We start from the raw sequence: 25,966 nt of genomic DNA on the forward strand, positions 1-25,966 counted from the left end.
CCTTCATCAACAACAAATTGTTGCTGTTTTTGTGTTGAATATATGCTATATGGTAATTTAGAGACCTAATAGGTATCTAAAGACATTTGCACATGCAGAATGTAGGCACCCTATATATAGAAATGAGCAAACCAGTGATATTTTAGGGAGCAGGCTAGCAGGCGGGGCCCATGATTTACATCATAGGAGCCTACACAACACAAAACACTGTTGCTGTATGTAGGTTTTATTTCATTTGTTTTTTATCTTATATTTTGGAAATGTACATACATTTTTTCTCTTTAAATTTTTTTTGGGCCCCCAAAAGAGTGGGGCCTTAAGCTATAGCTATATGTAAATCTGGCATTGCCTGCAGATGTTGTTGGACTGGACTACAACTCCACTGGCTATAGCGGCTGCACTTGATAGGAGTTCAACATCTGGAGGACCATAGGTTCTCTTTCCCTATACCACCTCTTGATCTCATTGGTAGCTTGCTACCCCCTTACTGACTTTGTGTTCGTCTGCCTGTTAAGGCACAATAGTCCTTCAGGCACTTTTTCTCTCTTGCAGGGGCTTTCTCAGCTTTTAACATTTCAATGGCAGGCAGAAATCCAGTGAGTGAAGCTTTCCCAGCACTGAATTAGTGGAGGATGGAAAAGGCACCGCCTCTTGAATTTCTGCCTGTTGCGCAGCAATAATGAAAAACGCAGATGCTCTGCTAGAAACAAGGATTGCAATCCTAGGGTCGCAATGATATGGGGTGCACAGAGGGAAGCTGTGTAGGGTTAATTGTTGGACCTAAGAGTCTCCTCGGTCAACCATGAAGCTCGCTTCGGGTTTGCTGGGACCCGTCACTTTCTCTCAGCCCCTTGCCTACCTCAAAGGGTTGTTAGGAGGACAAAATGGCCCGGAGTTTGTGCGCAGCATCGACACTCTGAACTCCTCCACTCTAACCTCTTGGAGGAAGGGCAGGATAAAAGTACTAAACCGGAAAGCGGGAAGCGCCGTCCACTAACCCTAAGAAACCACCCCCGTGTCGGAATTTATTAATGGGAAAAGTTACATTTTAGCAGTGCTAATAAGCGAACTCTAAAAGTGAAAGGAAAAAGGGACGCTGCTCATTCAATCTCAGCACATATTCTCCTTTATAGGAGAAAAAAAACCCAAAATAAAGAGGCGGGTTATATAAATACCTGCAATCCACAAATACAGTCTGTTTAAGAAATGTAGCACTAATAATAATAATAATAATAATGATAATGATTTCGCCTATTGAAATAATGAGAAACCGACTGCACCCATCTTATTTCCCACGTAAGCATTTTGGCTTTTGTTTCTTCATTGCTTGCTGCAGTGTCGCAACACCATTTTTCACTTTCTTAGATTTGGAGCGGCTTTCTCCTTTAAAAAAGAAAATAAAAACTTTATGTGGGTGCTACTAGAGAGATAATACAGTATACAAAGCTGCATCTTGCCCGCGCGCGCCACTTTTTTTTTTGCCCTCTTCTTCCTCCGCCTCCTCTTTTTCCCTCCCAAGAATATCCTGTGTGTCGTCAGCCTCGCGCGCGCAGCGTCACTCCGCCGGAAAAGGTGGCTGGCTGGGGCGGAGTTGGCGCGAGATAGGAAAGTGCTTTTCGGAGTCCCGGGCGGGCGCGAGCCGTGGAGCTGCAGCAGTAGCAGCAGCCTGGCTTGCGCGCGCTATTCAGAGGGGGTCCTTTAGCGGCATCCGTCCCCCCACCCTCCCCTCCAAGTTCTGGTAGCCTTTTCTGTTCTTTTGAAAGTTTCATTTTATTATTATTTTTGGCCATCGCATGATTTGAACGCAGAAGAAAAAAAGGCAGAATGTCTCGCAGGGCTCGCTGGTGAGTTGCATTTGAGGCGGGGGGCGGGAAAAGAGAATATTGCAGCTGTTTTTGGAGGCATTATTTAGGATGGGTTGGAAAGGTGGTGGGAAATCCGTTCCCCGCCTGTTTTCTTTTCCTTTCTCTCCTCTCCCCCCCCCGCCCTTTCCCCCCCAACTGATTGACCCACCGTCCACGGTAGTGGAGCATACACAGGGATAGATCTGTAAAATTATATCGCGGATGATTTATTTGGCGCGATCTGAAAGGGAGAAAGCTGCTTAAAGCTGCTTTAAAGATGCTTAAAATGGCCCGCGTGAATTTGCAAGGGCGGGGAGAGGAACTTAGCTCTTTTTTGCGCCAAGCGGTGCGGGAGGGAGAAAGGAAGAGCGTCACTCTGCTTTCCCTAGTGATCTATTTTCTCCTTTTTTCATCATCATTATTAGTATTAAGCTAATCCTTCTGCAAGGAAGAGCAGTTCAGTTATGAAAGGGATCGTGGGCCACAGTCTGGAGCGGGACCCCCCCCCCGATCTTGTTTAGAGGCCTTCTGGTGCTAAAGCAAGGAGAGGAACTGATAACGAGCTGGCAAAGACTTGAATTGGGATTGCCTGGATGGTGGACCTAATGGTTGTTATATGAGGACTGCCAGGTCCAGCTACCAGGTGGGGTAGTTGGGAAAGCTGTGAAAAATCATGGCTTATGGCTGCATCCTAAACTCACTTTACTGGGCGGTAGGCCCCACTGAATTCAATAGTGCTTACTTCTGAGTAGACACACTATCTGCGAGGAGACTGTTGGGAATGTTCTGGCCATTTAGGTTGCTGTGAGTTTGACCAAGCTGCAGGAGGCAGTGGAAGACAGGAGTGCCTGGCGTGCTCTGGTCCATGGAGTCACAAAGAGTCGGACACTACTAAACAACAACAACAACAACAACAATAATGTGTGAAAGACAGCATGGCATTACTTATATTATTTGGTGTTGTGTTAATAGCTCACATTTTTTTCCAAGGTGTTTAAAATGGTGTGCATGGATCTCCCCTTTCCCTGTTGAGCCGCACAGCAAGTTACCTGTGAGGTGCATTAGGCTGGGAGACCAACCATCATGGTTGAGGGGGAATTTGGACCCTGGTCTAGTCTAACATTCTAAATAAGCACTGCACGTGTAAGTGGCCTAGATGCCTGGATGTGGAAGGACGTGGATGGTGCTGTGGGTTAAACCACAGAGCCTAGGACTTGCCGATCAGAAGGTCGGCGGTTCGAATCCCAGTGACGGGGTGAGCTCCCGTTGTTCGGTCCCTGCTCCTGCCAGCCTAGCAGTTCAAAAGCACGTCAAAGTGCAAGTAGATAAATAGGTACCGCTCCAGCAGGAAGGTAAATGGCGTTTCCGTGCGCTGCTCTAGTTCACCAGAAGCGGCTTAGTCATGCTGGCCACATGACCCAGAAGCTGTATGCCGGCTCCCTCTGCCAATAAAGCGAGATGAGATTCTGCTGGTAGCAAATTCTATAGGGCAGGGCCTGCCACACTAAAGCCTCAGCCCCAGTGAAGTTCAGCTGAACCTCATGGGTGCAGAAGATCTTGGAGATCGAGGTAGAGCATAAGGAGTCCAGTCCTTCAACTACTTTGTCCCCAAGTTGTTTAGGACTTTGTGAATTACCACAAGTGCCTTGAACCTGTCCCAGTAGCAAACCAGCAGATGCAGTGTTCACATTGAAGGAAGTTTAAGTATTTGTTTTTATCTACCTACCTATCTTTCTCCTTTGTATTGTTTCAATGGGTTCTGAGGTATGGGCTGGAGATTCTAGTCGGTGGTAGAATATTGGGGGGGGGGATTAAAAATCTGTAAAGCAAGATACTTACATGCTGTCTTTTCCCATTTGCTTTTAAATTTTGTTTGCAATAGTGAAGAGCAAGATCAACTGCATTACCAAGATTCAGATGCATCTGAACGGCGGGATAACAGATGCAAAGTCAAGTGGTCACGTGAAGAGGTATGTCACGTGTTGAGGAAAGTAGGGGGTGTGGCCTTGGGGAGCTTAGCTGAATGGAAAACGCTTTGCTGACGTGAGATATGTGCTACTTTGAAAATCCTTACAGAAGTCTTTGTATACGCATCCAATAAAGAAATAAAATGGGAATGGAATGCATAATTTGCCTATTCCAGCCATGTTCCCCTCTTCTCTCCTGCTGCTTTCCCTACTTTCATGAGGACTAGAAACGAGCCCAGGCATTCTCCGGAGGCCAAAGTTCTGTGCTTAACGTATTGCATGTCAAATTGTTGGAATACATATAGCATTACGTTTCCCAAATTGGCCAAACGGAGTGGAAAAAAATATGAACCAATGGACTTGTGTGTGTGTGTCTTGTTAAAGACCGGGCCTTTATCACCATCTTAGCTATTGTGCCATGAGGAGAGGTTCCTGGAGCAACTGCGAAATAGGCATTCTGTCCCTGACAAATAAGATGGAGCTACCCAGTTCATCCTGCTTTCCGCTATAGCACCCTGCTGCTTTAGAGTGCAACACAAGACCTAGTTTCTAGCTAGCAGCTCTGTTTTCTGGATGGCACATAGAAGTAGCTGGAATGCTGTGTTGAAGGTCAAACCTCTGTTCCTTTCCTTGCCATGCTGTATCTCATGATGTCATGGTGTCACAAACTTCTGTTTTGGTAAATTCCATTCTTTTGTTCCTGAAATACATAATTTAGGTAATGAAACAACATACCGTATATGTTACTTGTGTGCCAAAGCTGATGGCTTTGCTTTTTTGCAGGATGAGCTTTTGAATTCACTGGTGACACAGTTTGGACATGACTGGAAGTTCCTAGCAAGTCAGTTTCCTGTAAGTGGAGTTTTTCAACAGAGTGGAAGGTTTTGCTGGTGGGGTGTTTTGGAGCAGAGAGGGGTATGACAGAGATGCAAAAGATCAAGCTGCTAGTTTAAAAAAAAATCTCTCTGCCTGATACTTTTGGTTTCTCTTTATGCCTGCCTTATCAATCTTCACTTAAGCATGTACTTATTTACGTTTGCTCATAGAACCGCACTGAGCAGCAGTGTCAATATCGCTGGCTTCGGGTGCTAAACCCTGTCCTGGTTAAAGGCCCTTGGACTAAACAAGAAGATCAGAAGGTAACTATTTCTCAACATGTGTCTCTTATAGTTGAAGAAATTAGAATTCCATCTTGCAGGTAGAATCTCTCTAGAATCCCAGTATTTGAAAGATCCTGCAGTATTGACTGCCACTCTTCATCTATCAAATACAGGGTCTATTTTGACCGTGGTACAGATTCCTAACCCTAGCAGTTTTTTGGTAAGACTCTGATTTAATTCTTAAATATCACCCTTAAAAACACACAGAGCACCATGCTGTCTTAACTCTCCACCATCAGCTGCTATCCTAAGGTTGCATTCCTGTGTGCTTTTACGAGGGAGTAAGTTCCAGCGAAATAGGCTTGCACTTTTAGTAACTTGGTAACGTTTGTTTGTACACTCTATGCAGTCATGGCACTGTCCTTAGGGTAAAGTAACTTAGGTTGCTCGGTAGAAATCGAACATGAGTTATCTAACGCTAATGGCTGTTAAGTTGGGCAATTGTGAAACAGCAATGTATTAATAAGGTAGCAAGCACAGAAGCTCATATTATTGTTTCAATGCAATTCTGTTGAGCGGTGCTGCGGTGTGGGATAGTGAGATCTACACCCCCCCACACACACAATTCAGTAGCTGCATGGAGCCTACACACACACAACTACACAAATTGGATATTCTCAAGCCAGTTGGGAGCTCTGCTTTTGCAAGCTACCCAGGTTTATTGAGAGAGCCCTTTGCGTGTAATTGTACATGCACAGGCTCCCTGCAGCTATTCAGTTGAATCCAACACTCTTGCACTGAACTCAGAAGAATTTTTCTTCTGGGTAGAATCATAGAATGATAGAGTTGAACATATGCACAGTGAAGAGGGATGCAGGTGGTGCTGTGTTCTTAACCACTGAGCCTCTTGGGCTTGCTGATCAGAAGGTTGGCGGTTCGAATCCCCACGATGGGGTGAGCTCCTGTTGCTCTGTCCCAGCTCCTGCCAACCTAGCAGTTCAAAAGCATGCCAGTGCAAGTAGATAAATAGGTACCGCTGCGGCGGGAAGGTAAATGGAGTTTCCGTGTGCACTGGCTTCCGTCACAGTGTTTCGTTGTGCCAGAAGTGGTTTAGTCATGCTGGCCACATGACCTGGAAAACTGTCTTATGGACAAACGCTGGCTCCCTCGGCCTGAAAGTGAGATGAGCGCCGCAACCCCATAGTCACCTTTGACTGGACTTAACCGTCCAGGGGTCCTTTCCCTTTTCCCTTTAATGCACAGTGAGGATGGAGTCTGCCACCGTGATCACACAGTGAATAACAATTTGTCCTTTCCCCCCTTATGAGGTCACTGAATTAGTGAAGAAGTATGGCACAAAGCAATGGACGCTCATAGCCAAGCACTTGAAAGGCCGGCTGGGCAAGCAGTGTAGAGAACGCTGGCACAACCACCTGAACCCGGAGGTGAAAAAGTCATCGTGGACAGAGGAAGAAGACCGTATCATTTGTGAGGCTCACAAGGTTCTGGGGAACCGCTGGGCCGAAATTGCGAAGTTGCTGCCTGGGAGGTAGGTTCCTTATGGACCTTTGCATTCTTCTGTCCCATACTGGGATGGATCTATCAAACAAGAAAATGGAGGAGGTCGTTGGGTGGCCATCTTCTTTGCATGCAGAAGATCCCAGGTTCAACCCCTGGTGCTGGGAGAAAGCCCTGTCTAGCACTCTGGAGAGTCACTGCCAATCAGTGTAGACATTATTACGCTAGATGGACCAATCAATGGCCTGACTTGGCCCAAGGAGCTTCGTCTGTTCCTAGGATGCTTCTCCTCTTGTGATTCACTTTTCAGTGATGTGTGTGCACTTTCTGCTTTACAGGACAGACAATGCTGTGAAAAACCACTGGAATTCCACAATCAAAAGGAAGGTGGAGACAGGAGGCTTTCTTAGCGAAGCAAAAGACTCTAAGCCCCTCTATCTCCTGGTGGAGGTGGAAGGAAAGGAAAGCCAAACTGCACAAGAAGTCGAAAGCCAGGTATTACAAAGCTTTTTTATATCTCTGAAAACTTCATTATTTATATTTAGGCAAACTTCCAGGTGATACTGTCACAATATTCTATACGGCCTTAAATTAATCTGCCTTTTTTTGGTACGTTGGAATAAGGTTGCAAACTTCAGTTTTACATTTGTAAAAAGCATCTTGCAAAATCCACTCATTTTTTATTCAGGGATCCAAACGGCAGATGAAAGCAGGAGTTTTCTTTGTAGCCAAGATGCTGGTTTTGGAATCAATGAAGGCAGAACTGTTTGCATCATAACCGCTCAACTTTTTCTCATTTGCATTTTGTAATCCAACAGGAGTTGGCACCGAAGCTTCAAAATAAATCTTTAACAACATAATCCTCATATATCAAGAAGTGGTCCGTGGGGTTAGGACTGCAGCCTCATTTGGATGCTTCGGAAATGTTTCATGACTTTGTGCTTTTACTGTGAAGGGTCTGATTTAGCACTGCCGAATACTGTTTTGGACATTGGCTCATGATTTTAGTACCTGATTTTGCAGCCTTGATGCTCTTTGAGTGCAGCCGTGTACTTGATTTGCTTTTATTGTTGTTGTGTAGTAGTCACACAAATCCTCATTTGCTTTCCACAGCAAACCTTGTTGACAGACTGGCCTGTTCAGCCCTTGGAAATAAAGCAGGAGGTAGCCATGGATGAAGAATCTGTTGGCCTGCCAAAGCTGCCTCCTGAGCAACTCCCAGAAAGCCTGGCGGACGACAGTATCGCGGGAGCATCAGAAAACACAGCGCCTGACAGTGACCTGAAGGAAGGCTCATCTCAGTACACATGGGTGGTCGAAGCAGGCAGTTATTTGTGCACCTCTACAGCCCCAGCTATTACAGAAGCCCTGGACATGATTGAATCTGTAAGAAGTGGATTGATGTTTATTTCCGTAGTACATTCAGGGATGAGGAGTTTGCATGTAGGCTTTGCTCATCATAGGCTCTTTTTTGCTATGATCATAATCACCATCAAGTTTATTTGTACAGTGGTACCTCAGGTTAAGTACTTAATTCGTTCTGGAGGTCCATACTTAACCTGAAACTGTTCTTAACCTGAAGCACCACTAGCTAATGGGGCCTCCTGCCACCACCGCGCTGCTGGAGCACGATTTCTGTTCTCATCCTGAAGCAAAGTTCTTAACCTGAAGCACTATTTCTGGGTTAGCGGAGTCTGTAACCTGAAGCGTATGTAACCTGAAGTGTATGTAACCTGAGGTACCACTGTACACTGGTACCTCTGGTTACGAACTTAATTCATTCCGGAGGTCCGTTCTTAACATGAAACTGTTCTTAACCTGAGGTACCACTGCAGCTAATGGGGCCTCCTGCTGCTGCCGCCACGCGATTTCTGTTCTCATCCCGAGGTAAAGTTCTTAACCCAAGGTACTACTTCCAGGTTAGCGGAGTCTGTAACCCGGGGTGTTTGTAACCTGAGGTACCACTGTATGCCGCTTCTTCTTGGTAAAGCCATGCTCAAAGCAGCTCACAGCAACATGCAGAATAAAATATAACGTTTCAAGATAATGCTCTAACAGTGGTTCCCTATTATCGAAGTGCTGTTTTTTTTGCAAAAGCCAAGCCTTGGACGCCCTACTTTTGAAAATTTTGATATCTCTATGGTAGTTTTTGTTACGTGAATGGTGCCGTGAACCTCCTGGATGGGTTATGCAGATCCCCAATTGGGAACCACTGCGCTAACAGCTAAAACAATTAAAACACCAATATCAATAGGGCCAACAAACATCTCAAGTTGATCATCACTGCAACAGTGACTAACAATAAAATTCAAAGCATTCAAATACCAGCACAAACAATCCCCTCCCCACCTTATCGGCAGGGAATTGGCACAGTAAGGGCGGTCGTAGTTGAGGTGTGAAAAAACTATGCTTGGTGCAGCAGAAGAGAATTTTCTTCCCTTTTCATGAATGTGGAGCCATCCATTGATGCTGAATGGGGTGGCAGGTTCAGGGCAGACAAAAGTGAGGACTTCTTCACACAGCACATAGTTAAACTATGGAGTTTTTCTTCCATGGCATGGGGCAATAGCCACTATGGAGACAGGTTAGGCAAATTCATGGCGGATAAAGGCTATCAATGTCTACTAGTCATGGTGGCTGGATGCTGCTTCCAATCTCAGAAGCTGCTGGGGGACACAAGCAGGAGGTTGGTGTTGCATTCATGTCCTGCGTGCAGGCCTTCCTTAAGCCTTCCATTGGCCACTGTGGGGAACAGAATGGTTATTAGATATCCGTTTGGTCTGATCCAGCAGGGATCCTTTAATGTTCTTGGAAGCACTTTCCCTCCCTCCAGTTTACTACTGGTTTTTAGTATTTGTGGCTGAGACAATTTAAAACTGGCCTGCCATTATATGTAAAATGAAACCCAGCTATGCTGCATTTTTGTCCAGTGTTGGGTATTGATTTTTCAAGCAAAGTTTGTAGAGGATTGTGGCACAGGTTTATTGCACTTAGTTCCCATTCAAATCAAGAGGACTTGCCGTATTTTTCGCTCTATAGGGCGCACTTTCCCCCCTCCAAATATGAAGGGGAAATGTGTGTGCGTCCTATGGAGCGAATGCAGGCTTTCGCTGAAGCCTGGAGAGCGAGAGGGGTCGGTGTGCAGTGCGTCCCGGGCTTCGGGCAGGGATCTGCAAGCCTTGGGATCTGCAAGCAGTGCTCCCCCCCCCCCAGCCTCAAACAGTGGGAATTCCCACTGGGCTCCGGAGGCTTCGGGTGAATGCACCTTGAACGCACAGAACACACCTTGTTTTAGAGGGGGAGAACAAGAAAAAAAATTTTTTTCCCCTGTTCTCCCCCTCCTATGGTCCGGTGCGTCCAATAGAGCAAAAATACGGTAAGTTAGATGTTAAGTTAGCTTTTCTACATGGATTTGAATGGGGTCTCTGTGAAAATAACTTGCTCCATATCCAAGGCCTAAGGTTCCAGTACATAGCTCGTGCACTTGGTTTGCATTGAAATTGCTCAAATCTACTTGTGCCAAGTTATTCTGCCACCCATTCTGCCCTGCCACATTCTTGTCTGCAGTTTTATCCTCCCAAACGTTCTGAACTTTCCTATTCTGGCAGGACCCAGATGGTTGGTGTGATCTGTTTCAATTTGACCTCCCTGACTACCTGTCTACAAGTAACAGCAGCAGCCCAGATAGGCAAACATCCCTCAAGCCCTCCTCCACCTCGCAGAACGTGACAGAGTACCGTTTGGATGGCCACACCATTTCAGACCTGAGCAAAGGCAGCAAGGGCGAGCTCATCCCCATCTCCCCTTGCACGGACATGAGCTTCGGTACACCGCCTTCTGTGCTTAAGCGGCAGAAGAAGAGGAAAGTCACACTCTCGCCTGTTCCAGAAGGGTGGACCAGTGGCAACCTCTCTTTCCAGGACTCCTGCAACAGCATGACGCCTAAGAGCACCCCTGTCAAGACACTGCCATTCTCCCCCTCCCAGGTATGGAGCTGCAAAGAGTGGGCAGCAAGAGTGAGTCAGTGGTCGCCTTCATGCATGACATTTTATCTTCTGCAAATCACCCTTTTATTCTTGAGTGATGTCCTCCCATTTATTAATGGTTCACTGGAGCTCACATGGCTTTTATATGGAGATTGCTCACTTGAGTTGGTAAAATCAATGGGAACCAGACAGAAACACAAAATTTGCTTTAGAGCCTGCTTTCTTATAGTATTTTTTTAAAAGTCATGTTAGATACTCTTCTTACACTTCCATATTTAAGTATACAGCTTGGAAGACCTTTATCCAAGAAAGATCAGGGTGTCCTGGTCGCATGACTTGTCAGAGACAACACAGACTGCTTTAGACCCTCACTCTCCAGACATATTTTACAGGTCTTGGACCCACTTGACCACAGATTCAGCCACTTGTGGTGGAGGAAGGCACAGCCTCCCATGCTTCCTTATGGCCAGGTGTTTACAACATGGAAAACTGTCCTTGGTCATATTATACTGAAAATGTAAAATCCAGGGTTCAGGAATCGCTACGCAAAGCTGAAATAGAGTTGAAAACCAATCCGTTAATTAATCCAATTCAGCTGATGTGTGTCGACTCTTCTAATTTCCTTTCTTTGGCAGTTCCTGAATTTTTGGACCAAGCAAGACACTCTTGACCTTGAGAACCCATCTTTAACTTCCACTCCTGTGTGCAGCCAGAAAGTGATAGTGACTACCCCGCTACACAGAGACAAGACACCGTTGCTTCAGAAAAACTCAGTGTAAGTATTTTCTTCCCCTCACTCTCACTCCATCATGTATCCTGTTGGCTTCACGGATATGTCTGGGCCTAGTGTTCAGTGCTGGGAGCACCTAATCCTATAGTGACACCAGTGAAGCTACAGTGGTGTGGTCTTGCGCAAGGGACACTGTGCAACGCGTTCCATGCAAATCCCACTGACCTTCCTTCAAGGAAGAGCATGTGAGCCGGTATTTTTTAATTGTTTGGATATCTGTTTGTATTCCTTGTATGCTTCCCAGTAACAGTGTTGTCTGGGTAGCTTACAATCAAGCAGCAATTAAAATGCAACAGTTAATCGACAAGTCACAAAATCTGTAAGACCTAAAAATTCCCGCAGCAAACCTCTTTCCTCTCCTCTTTGGTGCTTTCAGATTTGTGACACCTGATCAGAAGTACATCACGGACAATACGCCTCATACACCCACACCTTTCAAGAATGCTCTGGAGAAGTATGGACCAATTAGGCCTTTGGTACGTGTATCTCTCTCTCTCTCTCTCTCTCTCTCTCTCTCTCTCTCTCTCTCTCTCTCTCTGTGTGTGTGTGTGTGTGTGTGTGTGTACACTGTATAGCTGTTTCGTGGGTCCTACCTGTATTGCATTCCATTGTGCTTCTGCTGCTGGGACCGCAGTGCTAGAATTCTGGACCAAGTCCCCCATCTTAAGCAAAAACATGAAGCCAGTATTCAGCAGAAATATCCTTACATTAGTATAGAATGAAATGATGCTTCACATGAAAATTAAAAGATTAGCAGATTTTGAGACTGTCAGCTAGATTCAACCTGTCAGGTTTTTTGGCCTGTGAGATGGTGTTCTGCTTGTCTGAACAATGTTGATTTTTTTTTTAATAGGTTAACAAAGTAGGTCCAAAACAGCAGCTTTCAGTTTCATTACAGCTCTCAGCAAGCCCAAGCACTTTAAGGCTGGCATTTTATTGTATTTTTCTCTATGAAGGAATCATGCAGTTTCCTTATTTTTAGATATGTTTTTTCCCTAAAAGGCTATGGATGCCATATCAGTCAAGCTATGTAATAAGGTTATGGGGACTTGATCTTGCCACCTTTTTTAGGTTCTTCGTAAGGAGGATAAATATCCGGAGGCTATTGTGCTCCAATAGTTCTAAGGCTCTTGCAGTTTTTCAGACGCACAGCTCTTCCCTCAAAGCTGCATAGAATCATAGAATCATAGAGTTGGAAGAGACCACAAGGGCCATCGAGTCCAACCCCCTGCCAAGCAGGAAACACCATCAGAGCACTCCTGACATATAGTTGTCAAGCCTCTGCTTAAAGACCTCCAAAGAAGGAGACTCCACCACACTCCTTGGCAGCAAATTCCACTGTCGAACAGCTCTTACTGTCAGGAAGTTCTTCCTAATGTTTAGGTGGAATCTTCTTTCTTGTAGTTTGGATCCATTGCTCCGTGTCCGCTTCTCTGGAGCAGCAGAAAACAGCCTTTCTCCCTCCTCTATGTGACATCCTTTTATATATTTGAACATGGCTATCATATCACCCCTTAGCCTCCTCTTCTCCAGGCTAAACATGCCCAGCTCCCTTAGCCGTTCCTCATAAGGCATCGTTTCCAGGCCTTTGACCATTTTGGTTGCCCTCCTCTGGACATGTTCCAGTTTGTCAGTGTCCTTCTTGAACTGTGGTGCCCAGAACTGGACACAGTACTCCAGGTGAGGTCTGCATGCTGGGCTTTGCCGCTGTCTTTGAGCATGTAGGTGTTCTTGGGGAAACATTAGTCCTAAGAGAAGTGTGCCATGTGAGTCCTTCCAGGTCAGGTTAGCTAAGAGCCAGTTTAGAGACAGACTTTTGTGCGCTACCAGAAAGAGCCTTTATCTATGATGGAGATCTGCACAGTGGCAACGAAACAATTTTATGTTCTTGGCCTGTGCTACATGTACTGGTCACATATATTGTTCATGATGGAAAGTCTGGAAGTGCAAATTTTTCTCTTCCTCCTGCATCCCTAACCCCAGCCTCAAACGCCTAACCTGGAAGAGGATTTGAAAGAAGTACTACGGAGCGAGGCTGGTATTGAGCTGATCATAGAAGATGATGTGAAGCCAGAGAGACAGAAGAGGAAACAGGGTGTAAGTATATTGTACAAGTATGATCTGCAGGAAAACGGTGCAGTGTGGAGTGGTTCTCTTTAGGGTTTCATCCCCTGCTCATCAAACCTTCAGTCGGCATTCAGTGCCCATTGAGCAGGCTAACTCCTCATTGAGGTGCTTTTACCGGGAGTAGGTGGGTTCTTCTCAAGGGCTATATAGTTTCTAAATACTTTTGGTACTTCTGCAAACTGCAGAGTTGCTCCAAGCCTTCTGAGAGCTCACTCTTGCGTGTGCCTAGAGCTATTCTGACTACATGAGGACCAGTACTGGATAAGTGAGATACATGCTCAAGTATGTAAGAGCAGGCTGGGTCATTGGGACCATTAGGGTTCTGCAGGAATTTGATGCATCCAGAATGCTGAGCATTTGCTAACAGTGTTGGCTGCACCTCCCTCCCCCCCCCAAAATAAAGTGTGCTGCAGCATCTTTAAAAACTGGTAATAAGACATTCATTGTGGACCACAGCAGATTCTCTTTCCCAGGCATGATATTTTGTCCATAGGCATTGCAGCTAGCAAATTCAGCTTTGCACCGGTGGTATTGCACTGGCGGTTTGAAGCCAGCTCTGTACTTCCCCGGTGCTGCAGTCATGACAGCCAATGGATGTATGTGGTCTGCCAGTTTGTACATCGTTATGGTGAAAGGCTGTAGCTCAGTGGTAGAGCGCCCTTATTTTCACGCAGAAGGGCCCACGTTGAATCACTCACATATCTACATAAGGCATGAAGAGACTCCTGTCTGAAACTCTGGAGAGCCACAGCCACTCAGTCTGGGCTGGGGAACCTGTGGCCCTCCAGATGTTGCCAGATTACAACTCCCATCATTCTCAATGAGCGTGGTCAACAGTCAGGGATGATGGGAGTTGTAGTCCAGCAGCATCTGGAGGGCGGAAGGTTCCTCACCTCTGGTGTAGATAGTCGTACATTACATGAACCAGTTGTCTGACTTTATAGAAGGCAGATTCCTTTGTTCCTATGTAACTGCAGAGATAGTAGTATGGAGTCTTCCTGACAGCTGTCAAGTGTGCTCAAATGAATTCATTCTCCATAACTTACTGGTGCCCCATGAAGCTTTCCCTTTGTTCTAAAATTAGTATACAATGCTACTTCATCCCCAAATTGTTGCCTTCTGTTTTTTGTTGGGTCTTAAATATTCTTCTCTTGTCTTTCCAGATGCACAGGAGTCCCATTAAGAAGGTCAGGAAATCTCTAGCCCTTGACATTGTGGATGAAGACTTGAAGCTGACAGTTTCCACCACGGCCAAACCTGTTTGCTTCAAAAGATCTCAGGTGAGTCGTAATCAGATGGGTGGTGATGATAGTGGGGAGTAGTCTTAGTAACTAGAAACTCTTTAAGATCATTTTTAAAAACCACAAGTATCTGGTCCTCGTGGTTCTGAATTAAAAAGCTTGGAACAGGCCAAACTACATGAGACTTGGGACAAATATCTGACAGGGGTTTGTGTTACCTTTGCCAGAATGTAACCATAGTGGACAGCAGATTTCATTAGAGAAGTGGGTGCATCCTTCCCACAAAATACGAGATTGCCATTTTGATTGGAAAGAGGGTTAAGTCCCCCATTCTGCACCAGCGCTACCTGAATCAATTCTGCTCCCCACCCTTGGGTGTATTCCAGTGAGGAACAAATGAGACAAGGCACTTTTGTTGCGTCTCGTCTAGTTTGGCTTTTGGATGCCTCCATATTTTTTTGTGGCAATGGATATGCACTGAGGCAGGCCATAGCTCAGTGGTAGTGCATTTGAATACAAAATGTCTTAAGTTGAATTCCTTGCAGTCGGTCAGAGAAAAAACATCTGTTGGAGATTTTCAAGAGCTGCTTCAAGTCAAAGTAGGCTGTACTGGGCTTTGATTGCCCAGATGTGTGGACCAGTGGGCACAGTTTGAATTTCGAGACAGTAGTGAGGGTGCCAACGAAAAAATGGCTGCCTTGGGGACATGACATAACACAGAATTAAGAGAGTACAGTGGTACCTCAGGTTAAGTACTTAATTCGTTCTGGAAGTCCGTTCTTAACCTGAAGCACCACTTTAGCTAATGGGGCCTCCTGCTGCTGCGCCGCCAGAGCACGATTTCTGTTCTCATCCTGAAGCAAAGTTCTTAACCCGAGGTACTATTTCTGGGTTAGTGGAGTCTGTAACCTGAAGTGTATGTAACCTGAAGCGTATGTAACCCGAGGTACCACTGTACAGTCATTATTGCTCCTCCTTTTCTGGATTGTGGAAAGTACAACTGAATGAATGAATGAACTTTATTACGGTCACAGACCAGCATAAGGAGTACAATTCTGAAAGGCACAAGAACCCTGTTTTCTCCAATGCCAATCCTAAACCAAAGTGAATTCTTAAAGAGTGCCTGGTCTTTAGCTTCTGCACAGTCTATTGCAGAGTTTTCACAACATAGATTTGCCCTTTAAGGAGGGGATTCTTGAACACTCACCACACTTATTCACAGAAAACAAGTTCTAGGGAGTACCTGATCTCAGATGACCCTACCACAGGAACACTGCATTCTGGTTGCTAGGGGTAAAGAAAGGGCAAACACTGGAGATTTCAAGGATTACTAAAAAAAATCAGCCAGAAGCAAAGAAAGTGCAGTAAAGGGAGGTGGAAACAGCAGCTCATTAGGACCCCAGGGATTTCTACTGCCAAACAACTTGCTTATCAATCGCAGCTTTGACTTCGCTGACAGGTGGGAGCAGCCAGGCTGACTCATTTCAGAGACATTTGCTTAGTGCATTGCAAGTGCCTTCAGTACTAGAATCTGGGAATTTAAATGAACGGTTTCCTTGTGAGGCAACCCTTGATGGCACTCATTTCTGCAAGTGGCATGTTAGTGACTTGCCTGTCCACGCTAATGAATTACCTTGGAACTCTAGGTTTGTTTTTAATCGAGACAAATCCCATTTGGCTTTTAAAAACAATTGCTGAATGTTTGACCCTCATTAATTCTGATACAATAATCAATGTTTTGCTTGCTAACGGGGTGCACTTGTGCAGCAGTACAAACCGGCAGGCTACGGCTTTTCTCATGCATGCTGTAAAATGGTTAACCTCTGTAGAGTTGCAGCAAGGCTGCATTTGGCCCATGCTTTTAGCAACCATGCCGTGGCAGTCTGCCGATGAGAGGCTCAGGTTGTTGCAGGTAAAAAGGGTGGTAAAAATCTGCTGGGCGATTGGCTCATAAGAAATGGGGGGAAATGCAAGAGAGAGAGAGAGAAAATAAGATGAAGCAAATCTAGGAATGGTGCTGAAAAAAAGGACACATTGGAAGTTGGTAAAGCCAACCCGTTTCCTTGTGACATGTTTACAGTGGAACCTTGGTTCTTGAACTTAATCCATTCCGAGTGTCCGTTTGACTCCTGAAACTGTTCAAAAACCAAGGTGCGGCTTCTGATTGGCTGCAGGAGCTTCCTGCACTCAAGCAGAAGCAGTGTCAGATGTTCGGCTTCCGAAAAACGTTCACAAACTGGGATACACACTTCTGGGTTTGCAGCATCCAGGAGCCGATTTGTTCCACAACTAAGCAGTTCGGGAACCAAGGTATCACGGTATTATGTTAACATCTATAGTAAGGGGCAGCTAATATGATGCCGCCAAAGAATTGATGCTTTTGAATTATGGTGCTGGAGGAGACTCTTGAGAGTCCCATGGACTGCAAGAAGATCATACCTATCCATTCTGAAGGAAATAAGCCCTGAGTGCTCACTGGAAGGACAGATCCTGAAGCTGAGGCTCCAATACTTTGGCCACCTCATGAGAAGAGAAGACTCCCTGGAAAAGACCCTGATGTTGGGAAAGGTTGAGGGCACAAGAAGAAGAGGATGACAGAGGACGAGATGGTTGGACAGTGTTCTCGAAGCTACCAGCATGAGTTTGACCAAACTGCGGTAGGCAGTGGAAGACAGGAGTGCCTGGCGTGCTCTGGTCCATGGGGTCACAAAGGGTCGGACACGACTAAACAACAACAACAAATATGATGCCTTCCAGGTCTTTTGAACTATAATTCACATGATTCCTGATCATTGGCCATTTTGGCTGGGGCTGATAGGAGTCTGGAGTCCAGCAACATCTGCAGGGTGTTGTGTTGGCTACCTCTGATGAATCCATATGCATTGTTGCCCAACTGTGCCCTTAGGTGGAACTTGTTTTGTGTGCTTCTGATTTGTGTATATATGCGTGTTTCCTCATAAATACATATCCCATTGAGTTCAGTTATATTTAATCCTGGTTGTGTGCTTAAGTATTATAGTTTAAACATCTTCAGAAGCATACTGTACATTTCATAGAAGCAGGGATTGGAATTTTGGATTTGTACCACTTAAGACCAAGTAGGCCATTTTATATTGAATGCTCCCTTGTCATTGAAAACACTTGCATATAATTTCTAGGTTGGTGAGTCAGAATTTTTTTTAAAATATTGCTCTCCCCAGCCCCAAATAAGATGAACTCTGAAGTGTTACAGTGCAATACACCCTCTCATTTGTGTAACATTTACACAAATGTTGACTTTCACATTTATGATTCTTGGAGGATGGGAGACCTGGCTGCTCCAGCTTGTTGATGAGTTCACTGGGTAGACTTGGGCAGCAGGCCTGTTAACAGAATCCTGAGATACTTAAAAAAAAAACCCCAGCTTATTAGGGTGAGCTATCAGTCATAGGATAGTGAGCTGGCAAAGGCAGGTGTAGTGGTTAGCATGTTGGAGTTGCATGACTTTAGCCCTGTGCAGAATTACCTGGGAATATGCTCCATCGAATGCAGTACTCCTGATTGTACAGGCTAAACTTCTTAAAACACTGAGATTTAACAAAAGCACTTTAGCCTGCTGAATTGCAACCTTTAGCTTTTAATTAAAATGGAAGCAACCTTGCAAATAAGTGTTGGCATTTAAATTGCAAGCACGTTTCCAGGAACCCCGTCCAAGGACAGTATTCTGCTCAATTATTTTCCTCCCGATTTCCACTGTAAAACTTGAGAACCTTGTTTTTCGCCTTGTTCGCTTGCTGGAGCAAGAAAGGTCTGTCCGTTATTCTGGTGCTTCGGCAGATGATGTTGCTCCTGCTCTGAAAACATCCTGGAGCTGCAGTTTCCTGTGGCCACCTTTCCTCTTCTACCCACACCACTGTTCACACGACATGCTACATGGTGTGGGAGGAGTTTGTGAGCGTTCACACTGGCTCTCCTGGGCCTACCAAGGGGCTGTATAAGAGCCTGGCTCAAGTCCAATCAACACAGACAGCACAATTTGCTAAGATACCCAGCTTCTAACCTGCCAAAAATGTTCAAGTATTTCTCCACACGCATTGTGACAAGAAAGTTGAAACCATTGGGAGTCTGTAGAAGCTACTGTTTTCTGTGACCAGCCGGCAACCCTATCTCTTACCTTTCCATCATGATGTAAATGGTTGTGGGGGTTTTTGGGGGGAAACTGCCCTTGTTCTATGACTCATTTGTGCAGCAATTGGAACAATACAGAATGGAATGATACTGTTATCTATCAGCTGTGTTGCCTAACCTCCTTGCCGGCAGGTGTCCATGACAACTAACTATGGACTAACGCCAAAGGTTGAGTTTTCCCATTATTCCACAGTAATAGTTACGGAGTTTCTTAGTCACGGAGAGCCACTGCCGAATATGATGCTAGACTGCATTGCATTAGGCTACCAGGCTTATTGTTCTGATCGCTGCCCCAGCGATCTTTCTCTCTAGGAAACTTGCACTGTGACAGAAAGATAAGAGAAACTTGATTACATTAAATATTTGCTTCTTTGCCTGCCGCCGCCTCCTTTTTCTAAAAAGAGGATTTGGGAGGGAAATGAAGCAGGTTAATCTCAGCAATGCCATTGGTTGTAACTTTCGTTTTCCCCTTTGGTTGATTGCAGTCTGTGAACTTCCTTCCGCAGTCCCTAAATCTCTCTTTGTCAAGCAGCAGGAATGACAGCAGCTTGCTCAACAGGGGGTTTGTGCATGTGAAGGCAGAAAAGGCCCCGTCTTCCAAGAGAATCCAAAGCAAATTCAGACCACCTCCTCTGGTAAGCACAGTCCGTTAGGGAAACTTTGCAGGTGCCACAGTTATGGGGATTTGAGAGACTTGCAGTACCAGAACCTGCCATCTCCATGAGCTTTGTGAATGTCGTGCCTTGCTCAAGTGCCAGGCAACATGGTTGTACACCTGTTAATGATTTTGCATTTCTTAAATTAATTAAGGTCCATTTTGGAGTTTATGAAGAATTGTGATGGTTAATTTTTCCATCATTTGACTAGAGTCTGCTTAGTCACTATTTCCCATATTGTTGCATACAAGCTTAAAACAAAATCACCTATGGAGGGTGGTGTTCAACGGACCTTTACTCAGAGTAGACTCACTGAAATTTGAGCCCAGAATCTAGGTTGTAAATAAGTGGGCCGAGTTTTTAAAACAAATTTCTGTTGATAAAGAATCAAGTGGGGTTGGGGAGAGAGAGAGATTATCCTCCAGTCCCAGGTTCCATCAATATTATTTACCATGGTATTTTGTGTGAGCCTTCTTCTAACCTTGCTGAAAAGTTGTTTTCTTGAATTGATGGGCATAGAAGCTGCTTAAAAGTTTGTGGTGAGGCACCTGAAATTTCACAGCAAATCGATAACTTGTAGCCCCAATTGTGACACTGACTCCAGCGGTATGAGTCTTTGGGTTCCCTGCTTTTTGGAATGGTGCCACTGGGGTTAACCACAGATGACCACCACCAGATGCAATTGTGGTTGTCATTCTGCGAATGTGGTTTTGCCCAGTCACCTGACTGACTTATTTTTAATGGTCTTGAGATTTTCAGTCATTAATCTTTCCTGGCATTGCTACAGCAGTTAATGCATAATATTCAGGGAATGGGTCTTAGGAATGTAGGAAGTTGCCTTATACTTGGTCAATCCATTTATTCCTTTTATCTGAGGGTTCTTTTTAGCTGGAGATGTTTGGGGCTGAATTTGGGACCTCAGCCTGTTGAGAGTATGCACTTGAACACTGCTTGCCCCCTCCTGCTTCCCTATCCCAACTGTCACCCTGTGCAACACTTGAGTAAGCTGTACAACTCCTTGCCTGGCAGGCTGTGCCTCTGAAAATATGATCCAAAATGAGTGAACTTCCTTCTTTGAAGAAATCGTGCAGTTTGTTCGGAATTCAGGATTGCTTTTCAGAATTCAGATTGTGTGTGTGCGTAAAGTATGCAGCCTTATAACAACAAAGAGCCTGCTTTGGAGACAGTGAAGGAAGAGATACAGCACTGGTGTCTAAAATCATGCCTTTGGTGGGGTGGGGATGGGGTGGGCAAGTGAATGTGGCTATTGGAACTTGGGCTCCCAAGAAACACATAATTAGGGCTATCAATACAGGGCAACATATCCAACAAAGCAGTTCCATTAATGTAAGAATTTCAGTTTGCACAGCAGAACTTATACATCCCTAGTGCCCTACCCTGTCTGTTCTGCAAGGTTGCTGGAACTCCCAGAACAGTTAAAACTATGGAATTGCTTCCCACTGGAGGCAGTGATACCCATGGAATTGTATGGCTTTACAAGAGGATTAGAGAAATCCACAGAGGTCAAGTCTATTGATGGCTATGTTCGGCCTCCGCTGCCAGAGGCACTATGCCTCTGAATACCAGCTGCTGCGAATTACAGGTGGGCAGAATGTCCTTGCTCACAGGCTTCCCACAGGCATCTGGTTGGCCACTGTGGGAACAGGATGCTGGACTAGATGGGCCACTGGCCTGATCCAGCAGGCTCTTATGTTCTTAAAGGATTTAGGGGGCATTCGGGGAGAGGAGATGGAGGGGAAGCTCCATTGTGCAGTGAAAAGCCCTTGCAGCGTTTCCCAAAGTTGGGCCTCTAGCTGTTTTTGGACTACAGTTCCTATCATCCCTGACCACTGGTCCTGCTAGTTAGGAATGATAGGAGCAACAGCTGGAGACCCAGCTATGGGAAACCCTGCTCTAACAAAACTGGATACAGCCCTGGGACAGTATACATTACATGGCTTAAACCCACTGAAGCCTTTCAAGTAAATCCACCCCCACCCCCCAAAATTACTAGTCCTCTATGCATTTAAGTTGTTTGTAGCACATCAATGGTCAGTGAGAAGTTCGGGGACTCATTCTCAACTTTTTACAAAAGCTTCCCTATGGGCTCACCTGAACCAATTCTGACTCCTGAGTGAGGCTAATTTACAAAATTGCATCAAGAAGCTTTCCCCAAAAGTGTGCTTACTCTCTCTTCTTTTCTCTTCCTTAGATGTCCAGTGCTTGGAAAACAGTGGCTTGTGGTGGTTCTAAAGACCAGCTGATCATGCAAGACAAAGCTCGCCAGGTCTTGGGCGTGTTGAAACAGAACCACACATCACGGACATTAATCTTATCTTGAAGAACTCTTGTAAACTCTTGTAGCCATGGGTGGAGGGAGGGAGAGGAAGAGAACCGAACCTGGAATGGCATTCTCATACCAGCTCCTTCTTTGTGACTCCTGAGCTTTACCATAGATGTCCTTGTTTTGATTTATTGCTCTAAATTCTGGGTTCCAAGCATGATATAGAAAACAATGTTCAGAAAAGATTTTTTTTTTTTAATTTTTGGCAACAGCCCTGCATTAATTAAGCTGAGGCATTGTCACTTCCCTTGAGAAACCTTCTCTACCTCCCTTTTCATTTTGATAAAAAAGAATCAGTTGGCTTGCAAAGAGGGACATAAGAGAAGTGAATCAATTCATGGGGAAGAGAAAGCCCTGGACTTCTGGATTTGGTTTTGCCTTCTTTGAGATTCTTCAAGTGTAATTATGCTTAAAGTCCCTGCCCGTTCCACCTGGCTCTTTTGGAACTTTTGTCTGATGGTAACGGGCAAAGGGATTGAGATGGAAGGAAGAAGAACTGCTAGCAGTTGGAAATGTCTGCAATATGCTCTTCAGATTGGACAAACTCTGTGAACTGGGATGTGGTCTGTTGCACTATGTAAAGGTAGGCATCAAAACATCTCCAGAGTATTGCAGTCTTAAGAATATCAAAATCGTTGCCTCCAAAGAGGTACACCATTGCCTCTTACCCTGATCTGCTATTGCTTGCATATGGTGTTGTGGTTTGCTTCTGAGTATTTTATATTTCCAAGTCCACCAGATGGTGCTGATGCCAATCTTTTGACACCAGCTCTGATATAAGGAAAGGTGCAGGCTGCTTGAAGCGAGCTGGTCTGCTCAGTGCTGGGAGAGTTAATCGGCTTTATCGCTTCACAACTGCTATGGTAAAAGGAGCTTTTGCAGAGATCTGTGTAAATCACATGTGAGTGAAAGTCTGGCCCATACCCCTTGAAAGAAAGCGTGTCCTAGATAAGATACGTCTCTGTCTTGCAGTACTTGTCTTCAGTCATGTTATAGATAGGTTCTTCAAAGCACTCTTACACTTTGCTTCAGATTAGTTTGATGTAATCCCTGGGAAAGCAATTCAAACACATCTTCCCCAGTGTATCAACCTTTTCCTTTTAATGGCCTCCACTAACCAGGCCTGAGCTGAAACAAGAGAGGCCAGAGAGTAATGTGGTTCTGTGTTGTATACTCCACAGCACTTCATTGTCTGGGGCTTTGTATTCTTCCTGGGTATATCATGAGTTGTGTTGTCAGATGAATCTTGCAGAAGGAGACAATGTGAAAACTGCATTGTTAACTGAATCATTTCTAGATGCCTAAAATGAATTGCAAATTGGTGCCCGATACCACAGATTTCCATGCTTCCCAACCATCCGATGTATGCTAACAGCCACTTCACACAGTTTTGTTTTTACAGCTATATAGATGAATGACAAATAAGTTAGCAAATGCCTGCATCAAACAGGTACACTAGGCAGGAAGTGGCGATTGGCTGTGGTCCCCATTGACTAACCAATGCTTGCCTTTGCATAATATGTGAAATTATCCTTGCAACCAGTGTAGTGCATTGATTTAGAGGACAATCTGGATGTAGGAAGTCTAGTTGTATAAGAAGAGCTCTGCTGGACCAATCCAAAGGCCAGTCTGGTCCAATATCCTGTATCCCATAATGGCCAATCAGATGCCTCTGGGGAGTCCATGATTAAGATAGTTGTTTCTGAGCAACTGGGACAAAGGCATGGTTTCTCTGATCTTGTAGGTACCATAGCCATCATGATAAGTAGCCATCGATACCTCCCATGAATTGATCTAAAACCCCTTTAAAGTTGTCTAAATTGGTGGCCATCTTCACATCTTGTGGAGGTGAACCCCATAGTTTAGCTATGGGATTTGTAGCTCAGTCAGAAGTGCTTGGAGATTTTAAGTGTGCATCTACATCCTGCACCTTATGGTGGGTGCTTTAATGCACATGTTTGGACAAAGAAAATGGATTTGACCAATGCCTCTGCAACATGTGCTTATGGAGGGTGGCATGCTTCTCTTATCTCTCCATCGTTCAGTCTTTGAAATAGCACTTTAAGTCAACCTGTGCTGAAGAGCTTATTGGATCGCTCTGGGCAAGCAAGACCCCATTTCTCAGCCTAACCTGCCTCATAGGATGGATGGAAGACAAACAGCGTGGCTCTGAATTTTTTTGTGGAAGGAACTGTTATGAAAGTAGGACTATTTTGTGGGAAGATGTCACAGTTCGTTCCGATGTAAATGCCTGTTTGGAAAAAACAGGTGAGGTTTTCTTGGTGAATAATTAGTATTATTTTTGCTTTAAGAATTTATCTTTCTTAGAACCACTGTCATGGCTAAACCCCTAAATAAATTATCATTCATTGTAGAAAGTGAGGCCGATTTGATTTGGAGTCTGCTCTAAATTAAAAGATTATGATGAAGGTATTAAAAGCCATTTCTAATCCCATAAATCTGATTCTACCAGCGTGCCCTGCTATGTGTTTATTGCTTATTAAGGAAGATCTAGTGCTGAGCAAATTTCAGGGGAAATGAACAGAGGGAGCCTGTTAATGACAAAGACAATTAACTTTTAATTGGAAAGCTCAGACATTTCCTGTCTGAAACACATGCCTGGCCATGTTATCCCCGAGTCCTAACACCTGTAGAATAGGTTATATCATTGTGAGCCTAGGCTCTTAGCTTGTTGCCCAGGAATAGTTGAGAGAAGGCGGCTGGTATATACCTTGTGGTATTCTGGGCGTGAGTTAAAATAAAAAATGGTGTGGATGAATTATTCCTGTTCTGTAAGGTGTCAAAGATCACAGGCTTACCAAGTGTGTTCAGGCTAATGAAACTGAACACTAAATAGCATCCTGGAATCTGCCCGAGTGACCTGTAAATGTGGCTCATAGTGCAAGGGGAACAGTGTGCCTATGAAAAGAGAAATCTGATAGGCAGCACAGCCTGCTGAGGAGGAAGATGGCCTGAAAGGAATCTATTCTTAGCAATGCAGATTGTCTGTCTTGGAAGAATAAGAAGCTCCTTCATCCGCATACATTCGTTGTGAAGATTCCTGCATGTATCTAAAGTGGGGTCAGCAAACCTTTTCAGCAGGGGGTCGGTCCACTGTCCCTCAGACCTTGGGGGCAGGGCTATAGTTGTTTTTTTTTTTGGGGGGGGGAATGAACGAATTCCTATGCCCCACAAATAACCCAGAGATGCATTTTAAATAAAAGCACACATTCTACTCATGTAAAAACACACAGATTCCCGGACCGTCTGTGGGCCAGATTTAGAAGGTGACTGGGCCGGATCCAGCCCATGGGCCTTGAGTTTGCCTATCCATTATCTAGGCTCATTCAGCTGCTACATTTGGCTTGCAAAAAAAAAAGGGGGGGGATAGACGTCTTCCTCAATCCTCTCTCCCGATAAACACATATTTCTTTCTCAAAGTCCCACTTTCTAAGCTTGCGCATTATGCTAACGTTGCAGCGATGTTTCCCCAGCATCGTTTGTGTGCTGTATCTTGTTCCTGGGGGAAGATAATGCCCCCCACCTGGCACAGTTATTATTTGTTAAAATGCTTGCTTTGTATAAAGTGGTGAGGGGTGTGGCACTTGCGCCTTTCAGCATCACAGGCAAAATATCCCAGGTGGTCATTGACATAATCCCTTCTGCCTGCTGGAGCCATTTTGTGATCTTTAAAAGTAGCCGCTCCATCAATGTTGCCTGTGTCTTCCCTGTGATTATCCTGCCTCAGATTCTTATCCAGTCCCCATTAAGAAAAGAAAAAGCAACGAGAAGACACTGCACTACTTACATTTTTAAAGGATTGTCACTGGCTGGCTGCGTGCTCCCTCCTCTGAGCTTAGTACAAGCATGTGTGTTTGTCTCTCGTATTTTCTTTTAGGTGCAAGATACAATTCTTCCTAGCCAGAAACCAGTAGAGAGATGATGCTTGAAAATAGGTATCTGGGCTACTATTCTAGACTGCAGAACACAGGATCATAGAAAATTCCCAAGGCACATGATTGGTTTATCCAGTGGTGTAGCGTGGGTTGTCAGCACCCGGGGCAAGGCAAGTAATTTGCGCCCCCTAACCCGTGGATTTGCGCCCCCTAACCCCCAGATGGTGCGACCGGCCCCCCCTGCACCCCCCACGCTACGCCACTGGGTTTATCTAGCTCTGACTCCCCAGGATTTTTCAGACAGTCCTACCAGGAGATGGAAACTGGGAC

At 45.0% G+C, this 25,966-nt stretch overlaps 1 protein-coding gene across 2 annotated transcripts; it reads left to right on the plus strand.

Annotated features, from left to right (window-relative positions):
* The first annotated feature begins 1,580 nt into the window (after positions 1-1,580).
* Positions 1,581-24,523, plus strand: MYBL2 (MYB proto-oncogene like 2). Of its 2 annotated transcripts, none has more exons than XM_053394018.1 (14): positions 1,581-1,844; positions 3,727-3,814; positions 4,595-4,663; positions 4,858-4,950; positions 6,240-6,460; positions 6,768-6,924; positions 7,543-7,815; positions 10,038-10,415; positions 11,051-11,190; positions 11,582-11,681; positions 13,189-13,302; positions 14,496-14,612; positions 19,247-19,375; positions 21,609-24,523. In XM_053394018.1, the coding sequence occupies exons 1-14, from the start codon at positions 1,825-1,827 to the stop codon at positions 21,735-21,737; spliced, it is 2,028 nt and encodes a 675-aa protein (XP_053249993.1). In that variant the 5' UTR covers positions 1,581-1,824; the 3' UTR covers positions 21,738-24,523. The 2 variants fall into 2 exon arrangements, with proteins under 2 accessions (XP_053249993.1, XP_053249992.1); XM_053394017.1 differs by having other exon boundaries at positions 1,582-1,844; positions 19,226-19,375.
* Positions 24,524-25,966: the final 1,443 nt, after the last annotated feature.

The sequence above is a fragment of the Podarcis raffonei genome, chromosome 6, assembly GCF_027172205.1.
Source record: "Podarcis raffonei isolate rPodRaf1 chromosome 6, rPodRaf1.pri, whole genome shotgun sequence".
Lineage (NCBI taxonomy): Eukaryota > Metazoa > Chordata > Lepidosauria > Squamata > Lacertidae > Podarcis > Podarcis raffonei.

Bases quoted from the DNA above. Each gene is read 5' to 3' on its own strand.
- MYBL2 (XM_053394017.1), top strand. From the start codon at position 1,825: ATGTCTCGCAGGGCTCGCTG. The intron at 1,845-3,726 runs GTGAGTTGCATT...TGTTTGCAATAG, and splicing joins ATGTCTCGCAGGGCTCGCTG to TGAAGAGCAAGATCAACTGC. The intron at 10,416-11,050 runs GTATGGAGCTGC...TTTCTTTGGCAG, and splicing joins TGCCATTCTCCCCCTCCCAG to TTCCTGAATTTTTGGACCAA.